At 39.3% G+C, this 9,721-nt stretch overlaps 1 protein-coding gene across 1 annotated transcript in view; it reads right to left on the bottom strand.

The window, feature by feature from the left end:
* Nucleotides 1–9,387, bottom strand: part of LOC106963202 (synaptic vesicle glycoprotein 2A-like) — a 17,771-nt gene extending 8,384 nt beyond the window's left edge. The window contains exons 1-9 of the mRNA XM_015057983.1: nt 8,635–9,387; nt 6,874–7,054; nt 5,331–5,482; nt 4,290–4,423; nt 4,059–4,148; nt 3,354–3,461; nt 2,930–3,018; nt 2,662–2,826; nt 1,248–1,381 (exon numbers count right to left, since the gene is read on the bottom strand). Of these exons, the coding sequence (XP_014913469.1) occupies nt 1,248–1,381; nt 2,662–2,826; nt 2,930–3,018; nt 3,354–3,461; nt 4,059–4,148; nt 4,290–4,423; nt 5,331–5,482; nt 6,874–7,054; nt 8,635–9,241 (1,660 nt within the window). The 5' untranslated portion in view covers nt 9,242–9,387. The remainder of the gene's footprint in view (nt 1–1,247; nt 1,382–2,661; nt 2,827–2,929; nt 3,019–3,353; nt 3,462–4,058; nt 4,149–4,289; nt 4,424–5,330; nt 5,483–6,873; nt 7,055–8,634) is intronic.
* Between the last annotated feature and the right edge of the window lie 334 nt (nt 9,388–9,721).

The following is a 9,721-nucleotide window of genomic DNA, read 5'->3' on the forward strand; positions in this document are numbered from 1 at the left end:
ATATGGGAAAATTAAAACCCATTTTGTCCCTATTCTCAAGAATCACTGATTTGTCAGCATAAGGAACAATTTAAATGCTGAATGTCATTGGAATTTAAAAAAACAATCAAAATATGAGATTAAATGACTCCTCTAGCTTCAGTTTATCCATGTTTCTGTCGGAGCTGCTTATGATTAGTTTTACTTGTAGATCTCCCCAAGACGGTGTTAAAACTACAGTCATCCAATGCTTTCAAAAAATAAAATAAAAAAAGTTTTATGGAGCAGTGACGGAAAGAAAAGAATATGTCGTTGGCTTCAAGCGTGAGAGGAAAGAGGTTGGTGCTTTCCCTGAGAAAAATAGGCAAGAATAAATCTGTCACAGCTAAGAATGAAGGGCTGCAAAATGTCAACAAAAGAAGCGTTAGAGGCTCTCAGATGTGATTCCCAGCTTCGACTCTGACATGTTGATTTAGACCTTTGGCAGGAATCAAAACCACAAGCAGAGGCTGGTCACAGGAGCCTTAAAGTGAGTCTGTCTCCACCCACATGGATAAGTTTGTCTCATGTTCCCTGTTCGATTTATGCTCTCTAAATCTCAAAGAGCCGCTTCTCATCCAATCCCGTCAGCCCATTTCTGTGCTGGATTTGTTTGTGTTGCCGTGGTTACGATTGATGCAGCTAAAGAGTAACCCAGGGTAACAAGCATCACAGGGTTTCTGCTGTTTCTCACTGCTCTTCTTTTTCTGGGTATTTCACTGTAAAATCGAATTATTAATTTATGCATATTCATTTTAAGCAAACTAATTTCCATGGATAAATGCAAACTGTAAATGTAAGAGTTTGTGTTTATTTCACAGAAATCAGAACACTACTTACTGACTCGAGTAAAATTAGTCTTCCTCATTTCTTACTGCAGTCCTTCTTGTTTGTGCATCGTTATATTATGTAAAAGTGACATTCCCAAATAAATGTTTTCTCGGATCTTCTTTTCTATTCTAATTTCCATCTTGATGAATTATAGGGATATAAAAAAAGACAAATACAGTCTTGTTTCTGCTTTCGCTTGTCTTGCCAAACTGTTGTTTTGTTTTGTTTTTTTGTTTTTGTTTGCTCGTTTTGCAGGGGAAATTCAAGGGACAGAGACAAAATATCACATTGTCATTATGATTATCGGTCCTGAAGCATGACCGAGCAACAGCTCTAAAATTAAAACCATGCTCCCCACCAAATCACGTTTAACTAATATTTGCTATAATAGTATTTACCTGTGTTGTAGAACAAGGTGGCGATGAAGGTGCAGTTCCTGAAGAACGTGTGTGTGGAGGTGACGTCCTCAAAGTAGCACTCCTCAAACACAGAGTCTTCAAACACCATGGACTTCATCTTCAGGCTGAGGAACCTGCACACACAAGCTTCAGATAACTCAATTGCACTACAGACTTTTGAATAAATAATTCCTCTCGTGACAGGGGTGTCAAACTCCAGTCCTCAAGGGCCTCTGTCCTGCAACTTTTAGATGTGCCTCTGCTGCACCACACCTGAAAAGAATAATTAGGTCATTAGCAAGGCTCAGGAGAACCGATCTACACAGGGAGGAGGTAATTAAGCCATTTCATTCCACTGTTTTTTACCTGTGGCACATCTAAACACTGCAGGACAGCGGCCCTTGAGGACTGGAGTTTGACACCCCACATTGTGAATGACAACCTGAGACCAACAGGTTAAGAATCGGACTTTTCACACAAATGCGTACGTTGGATTAATCTGACTAAAACTTTTGGAAAAAGCCTTCACCGTCACAACGTGTCACTGTTCCTGTCCCTGTTTTATTATGTTTAATCGTGCACTTTAAAGGGAATGATGATTTTCACAAAGTTTAAAAGCTTTTGAAATGATTCATAATTGATTTATGATCAGTTCTAAAGTTTACACAATGATCCAATAGCTTTAAATTCTCACTTGTCTTTTCCTTCCTCAGCTTCTGGCAAAAACATAACGTTTTTTGGCCAAATATTCTCTCTGATTTTAGATGATTTGCAGCTGGAAGGATTTTTCTTGATACATTTTTATTTATGGACATTTGCTATGATGCATAATCAAAGAAATGAGGCGGTTTGCAACTGGAAGCAGCTGATTAACATCCCAAAAGCAGAAATAATGCTTCAACTGCATCCACAAATCCTTAGATTTGCAGTAAAACAGACTGCTACATGAGATCAGCCTTGCCCAGTCAGTATCTACAACAACCTTTTGAAGAAACTCTGACAATATAAGTTATAACAACATTTAATTTCCCTTTAGGATTAATGGAGTATTTTTGAATTTGAATTGATCAGAGGGGGGAGTCACTAAACACGTGATGTACAGTATGTGCCAGATGAAAAGACCTTCATAGACTTTTGATTTTAGTCCATTTAATTGGTATTTTGAAGATTTAGATCCAAATAGACTTTTGTTTTTTATGTTCTGGAAATGAAACACATTTGCGTGGTAAATAATTGGTTGATTTTTGATTTTGTTATAGTCTCATCCCAATATGATCTTGAGTTTCAATTGAACTGTCAACAATGTGATCTTCAAAAGAACCATTTCAATCATATGCAAATATAACTCATTTTATCTAACAGAGGTTATCATGTCCCACGTTTGCTACACATCAGAGTAAGAAGAAAGCCCTACTTGGCATTAAAATAGTATCCATCGCGATGGACTTGGTTTTCCAGGGTGAAGTTAAAAGTGACGTGCTCCACTCGCTCCTTGGTGAAGGTCTTTGTCCGTGATTCATATTCCTGCTTCTGGATGTACTTGATCATGTCAGGGAACCACACCGTCAGCCCGTAGTAGCTGCAAGGTTTTTTGAAGACAAGACAGATGGAAGAAGCACCACAATTAAGCAGGATATATATGTGAGATACTACAGGAACAGTGACGGGGCTCTTCGGTTCACCTGAAAGACATGCTGAACCAAACAGCCATGAGCATAAAGGTGGTCCTTTTGTATTCAGGGCTAAAGCAGGCAAGAATGTTTTTGCGTATCTGCAGCGTGTGAAGAGAGAAAACACAAGATTAATTTAAAAGACATAAATCCTTATCTGGGTTTGATCTAATTACTCTTCAAAGCTAATTTCTAAGCTTTGCATATGAATGAAATTTGAGAATCAAAACCAAGTTCCAACCCTCGTTGTTAAGTGTTATTTATTCAGGACGGAGGGTGTAGGAGTTGCATTTAGCAGAAAGTAGGCTGAATACATCAAAATCTAACAGAACTGTGTCACAGTGCTGTGGCTGTGCTGCAGATTGTGACATAAAAAAACAATCTGGGTTTAAAAAAAAAAAAAAAGCACATTTGTAACTCTGACAGTTTTACCAACCTGTTGGGAGAGACTCATAATCTTCAGCCTGTAGCGCTGCCAGACGGGGGTGTCGGTGCCAATGTCCACCAACTCATCAACCTGCTTCACAGTCTTTATTGTGGTGACCTTGGAGTAACCAGACACAAGACAGTCAGAGGCTTTCATAGAAGCCAATCCAGGAAATATGTTTAAAAATAATCATTGAAAACCTTGTTGGCTTAAGCTTATTTCATATAAAAACTACGTAGAGAGAAAATATTTGCCCCATTACAGTTCTCTGTGTTTTTTTATTTTGTTGTTGTTGTTCTTGTCAAACTTACGTACTTCAGATCTTTATTGACAAAGATAACCAGAGTAAATACAAAAAGCGGTTTTCAAAAGATTTATTAAATGTTAAACATATTTTTATGTTGATATAATTTGGTACTGCACAAATAAAAACCAATTTGATTTTACTAATAAAACAAGATTTAAGCTCACAACTCAATTCATTTTCTGACCCTTCAGAGCCTAGAAGTCAATTAAACAAATAAGCAATATATAAATTATACAACACAATACATTCTGAATGTTGCACAGTAATGATACAGGTAACTGCAAGATTGCGAGACGTTTTTCCCAGCTAGCATTTATGAAGTGATGTTTATTGTCTGTCGCCTCTTGGAATCTTTTTTCAACTTTTGGTTTCAGTGATTGCAACAACTATTTCTTGAGGATACTCACAGTGAACACCTTCTCTGGGTATCCTTTCGCTCTCATGTTTGTGTCATGAACTTGCTTCAGAATCATCCAGCCTTCATCATGCTTCCCATTCTGTTTTGAAGAGGAAGATAAAGACGTGTCACCAAGAAAGTAAATTTAAAAATATATATATTCCACCAAGTGTTTAAATCGGTAAAATCTCAAGCAATGTGTAAAGCTCTAAAAAGACTGATTGTCATCTGTTATGCACACCTCTAAGTAGAAGCGTGGGCTCTCAGGCATGGCGTTGAGTGCGGCGATGGCGGCAACAGAAGGAAACGCACAGACCAGCACAAACACTCGCCAGCTGTGGAACTGATACGCTGAGCCCATCTGGAAACTCCACCCTTGGAAGTAAAGACAAATAACAACAAAAGACATTTAACCAAACAGAAACAGGGAAATTAGTTACAACCATACGTCAGTATAAAGTCAAAACTTATACTGGTGAGTTAACAGGCTGAAACACAATATAAAGACAAAATATCTTGTCTTTGTTTGCTCAGAGGGGTGAGTTTCAGCTCACAAACAGTTTTTTTTTTTTTCAGTGACTGTGTGTAACATGCAATAATTAACCAGATGGTGTTTGGCCGAAAATGGATCTCTGCAAAATACCGCCTTCATGTTTTGGATCATTCGATGAAAGTAAATCAGATATAGCAGCTCCACATATTTGTTCATGGTGCATGTTCACGTTACTGAGTCACTTGAAGTGGGTGTTATAAGTACCTCCATTGTTACAATTGCTGGAAAAAAGACAACTAGTAATAGAGAGAGAGAGAGAGAGAGAGAGACAAATATGGGGGGTTAATTTTTTTGTTTGTTTTTAGTTTTTAGTGAAAATGAGTGGTTATAGAGTAGGCCACTTAAATTTGTCTTTAAATCACAAAGGGCTACAAAGATTCAAAGATTATTTGAATTTGAATTAACAGGATCCTTGCAAGATTACATAAAAATTATGCTAGTTTGCAAGCCGTAGTGCAAGTCCAAAACAATTTTTAAAAAATGACAAATAACAAATGTTGGCAGAGCAGGACTGCAGAATGGAGGCAAACTTTATATATATGTTTACACAGATTAGACAGTAAAAGCCTGAGACCAGGGGGCTGGAAAGGAAGACTAGAACTGACTCAAATCAACAAGCAGCACACAATGAATTTGGAAGTAAATCTGAAAAGACTGTAGAGCCCAACATGTTGGCCTTAACGCTCCTTAAAATCTCTGTGTCGTGATCATTTGTATTTCCATGCTCACCATAGTGTGGGATGATGGCCCAGGCCATGGCGGACGCATAAATTCCTCCAATCATCCAGAACATGCAGAGCCAGCTGAGGTGCTCGCCGCGCTTCTCTTGGGACAGAAATTCAGAGTAGTAGGAGAACACGATGGGAATGGAGCCACCAATTCTGTAAAGGTCAGAGTCCAAAGATCAGCGTTGGGGAGAGGTGTTTTAAATCATTGTAAAAGAAAGTATAACTTTATTTTTAATTTGTTCACTTTATAGCCCAAAATGCCAGAAAGCATTTGTGTAGTGGTTCTTCGCCCTGCGACTGTCCTGTGTGTTTTCAGAAATTCCCCTGCTTCATCTTATTTGCTTGCAATGAATGGATGATTAATCTAAGGTATTTGCTGCCAGATTGAGGAGATAATTCAGCCATTTTAATCAAAATTGCTGCAGCAGGAAGTTATTTAAAACCACTTATATTATCTGGACCAGTGACACAAGACGACAGTGAATGTTTGGCAGAGACAGTTTGACTTGTTGACTTTTATTGTGCTTGTTTTGTTGTCTCGTTCGGTACCAAATAACTTTGCTATTGTTGCTTTAAATCATCCACATAGTTGCTATTTATTCCGCTGCACAGGACACAGACTTTTCTGATTTTGTTTAAAGAGTAAAAGTTACAGTGTCTTTAAAAGGTTCAATGTATTTTCAACTAAGCTGTACATCATCCAATGTTTAGCTGTAGTCTGCTCGTAATAAACAACTTCTAATTTGTCTTTAGGAACTTTGTTACTAGAGGCTTGTTGTACGTTATTCCCAGTGAGAGTTTCTTTGGTCCTGTCGCTAATAAATAAAAAGAGACAAGCAAAAACCTGAAACCAAGGAACTGCTTGACCTTAAGATGATTGATCTGCCTTGAGCCTCGAGGAATCAATACAAAAATACAGTTCTTACTCAGTACATACCAGAATGTGTCACTGTTGGCATTTTTCATTTAAAAACTCAAAGCACTAGGAATAAATTGTGTATTTGTGACTGGCTGCAAGTAATAAAGTGCCTAGAGATTTAAAATCAATTCTTCTCTTAGCTGCCTGTCATGTATAGACACAACAGTGGTACTCTGAGTTTAAGACCATAGTTATGTTTGATTTATGGAAGAAAACATTCTTCTAAGCAGCTTTAAAAATGAATGATGAAGATGACTTTAAGGGATTATGAAGTCTGGCTGCTTGGAAGCAAAACATAAAGACATAAGGGATGACTCAAGCTTCTCCTTCTGCCCTGTGTGATCATAGAGTAGGTTATTGATTGTAACTAACTGGGAATGATGTTGACCTTTCAATTCACCAGTTCAGATGAAGTGGAAAATACTGGAACAACAATAAAACTCTACAGGACAATAATTGTTCTCTTAGGGAATAAGAGAGTTTTACATTGATTTTGTGTTACAAACATCAAAAATACTATCAAGTGGGGTGGAAAACATTACTAATCCAATTACAGAGTGATGTTCAGATAGTACGTGACGTGCTGGATAGAGGAATTCACAAAAAGAGTTAAAGGTGCAATTACCCAACACCCGAGAGGAGGCGGCAAAACAGAAAAGTGCTGTAACCCTGAACGAAGGACGAGAAGAAGGAGAAGATACTGTTGATGGACAGAGAGATGATGAGGGACTGCCGACGGCCTATCCGGTCTGCCATGGCCCCCCAGAGGAAAGCCCCAACCATCATCCCAAAGTACACGATGAGGCCTGTCAGGAGAGCAAACGAAACGTTTTAGCTTTCAACATTTGATGTTTACAGACTTTTTTCTATCAGCCAATTCTGAGCAAAAATGCTAATTCACTGTCTTATTAATCTTTGATATTATGTCCTTTACCTGTGTGGTGTTTGATTGCTACCGAGTGTGTTGAGGCTGATTAAATAAGGAAAGGTCTGGATTCTAGCAGTGTGGAGCCATGAGCGAAAGAAGGTCAGATATGGAAAGTGTGAATGAGGACAAAACGTATTTGAAAGTAAGATTTATACGTTGAGTAATGCTAATATGGTTCTGTATATGCACTGTAAAAAAAAAAGAAAAAAAAAAGGTGTGTTTAAAGATCATTTGGGATTTCAACAAATGGGCTAAGATATCCTCTTGGTTCAGGTTTCCTAGTACGGCATGCAGTTTCAAATTAAATCCTTTGTTGTGAAGTTATTTGAACCTCTTTCCTCAAGCATCTTACTCCAGCAGTTTGAAGGGATACACCACATTTGAATTTAACAATTGAAATATTTGCCCTTACCAGGTTGTTGTTCTGTATCAATTAAATTGCCATAGCTGGCTTGGTAGGAAAACAATCAGTAACATTTGGGAAAGTCCTGAAAAATATCCTTTAAGTTCCATAGAGAAAGTCTTTAACTTCAGGAAAGTAAGTCCCAAGAAAGTTGTAGAAAGTACTCATTTAGTTTCTAGAATAACAATTTCCAAGGTACAAATTCTAGTCAATTGTCCTGTAAGTTCAGAAAGTAGCCAGTAAAATCCTACAAGTTTCTACTAAGTTTTTGTATTTTATGTAAACTGGATTATGAAGCTGTAAGTTCCACAAAATAACCTCCAGATTTTTGGAAAGTATATTGTGCATTCAGGATTATAACTCGTAAATTATGTCAGCGTTAGATGTCCATGATCCCTCTTTCTGATCAGCTGGTAAAGGTTTTTAGAAAGTACTTTAAAATCAGAGAAATACACAAACGTTTCAGACAATTTCTGGGAAAGTATCTTCTGAGTTCCTGAAAGTAACCAGTAAGGTAACTAGCTGGTGAGTTCACTGAACGTTTTGGAAACCAACCTGAAAAACTGCAGACTTTATTCTGTTAAGCCATTAACATTTCCTGCCTTCCTGTGTAACCTTTTCCCTAACAGTCATTGGAAAATTAAACAGAAGAGCTCTTTCTTTGTCAGAATTCAATTTTTTATCTTGCTCTTGTACCTGCTCTAGATTATCTCCCAAAATTTTCACGGAGCATAAACAGAGATGGATCTCCGGGAATCTATTAGCAGCAAAGTGTGCGGCATCATTCCTGAGAACGTAAGTCTCTAAACCATTAATAATAAATAAAACTAAGACCACCGCTGCAGCTAGAGTTGAAAATTCCCCAGAGACTACTGGCATATGTGGAACTGACTCAAAATAATCATCAGTACACGTGTGAACAGCGTGATGAAGGAACATGTCGCCAAGAGCAACAGTGAGTCATTGAAGTGTTTTAAATAGGACTTGAACAAGTACCTTAATCTCTGACACACAGGAGTATGTTCCCTCAGAAATGATCACCAGTGGAGTCTTACCAAGCATGCTTTTGCTGGGTTCAGACAGACACATGTCCTTCTCTGCACTGGGGAGGACAAACCCCACCACGAAGATTTCCACGCCATCGGCCATCAGTGCCAGCCCCAGCACGAAGTACAGGGTCCACTGGAACTTCCCGTGGCCGCATTCCTGTAAAATGGTCTCGTACTGCTGAGCCAGCTCCTCCTGGTCCTTCCGCCTCGCCGCCTCGGATGCCCCAACATCTTTGAACTGCTGAGCCCCGGCTGTTATTGACCCAGGACCTCCGGCCAGGTCGCCTTTCCCAGAATCGGCCCTGGGGATTCCTTGGTACTCCCCCTCGTAGATCTCGTCGTCCTCGTCATGGCCCTCGGTGGAGTCACTGTGGCCACCCTCGTCGTCGTTGGCGGCCTGGCTGTCGCTGCGGTAGTAGCCTCCTTCTTGGCTCCCCTGCATAGGGTAGTCATCGTCGTCCTCTTCAAAGCGGCTGTAGGACCTCTTGCTGTACTCGTCGCTCATCCGATCCACCGAGCGGCCAACTTTCTTTGAGGCTTGCCGCTTGACTTCTTTTGCAATGTCTTTGGCACCTTTTATGAAAGCAGTCCGGTTTTGATAGCCGTCCTCCATTTTAAAGACAATTTAGAAGAAGCGATACAGGAAAAAGATCTTGCTGAGAGGCCTCTGAAGGTGAAGGGGGGGTTCCTGTGTTCAGGACAAACCAGTCGACTCCCAGCTCACTTGATATACTCCTGAGGAGACAACACATATGAAGTGAAAAAAGGTTTTACACCAGTTCTGTCAGGAGGAATGGGCCGAAATTCCAGTAAACTATTGTGAGAAGCTTTTGGAAGGAAACGCAAAAGTCAACCAGCTTAAAGGCAATAACTTCTGATTTGAAAACATAAAGTGAGATCAATCCTTGCCTCCTACTGTTTTTTTTTACAAATCACATAATTAAACCGCAGAACAATTGGACCTCTGCGTGATTGAGAAGTCCTTCAGATGGCACCAGATTATTAAAACAACATCCCTACAAGTCACCACATCGTATCTGGATCAGTTCCACGAGCCGTTTGTAATAAAGGGGAAACCAGCTGCTTTAATAAG

Source organism: Poecilia latipinna, unplaced genomic scaffold, assembly GCF_001443285.1.
Source record: "Poecilia latipinna isolate Pla-1442-1.1 unplaced genomic scaffold, P_latipinna-1.0 Scaffold1505, whole genome shotgun sequence".
NCBI classification, from domain to species: domain Eukaryota; kingdom Metazoa; phylum Chordata; class Actinopteri; order Cyprinodontiformes; family Poeciliidae; genus Poecilia; species Poecilia latipinna.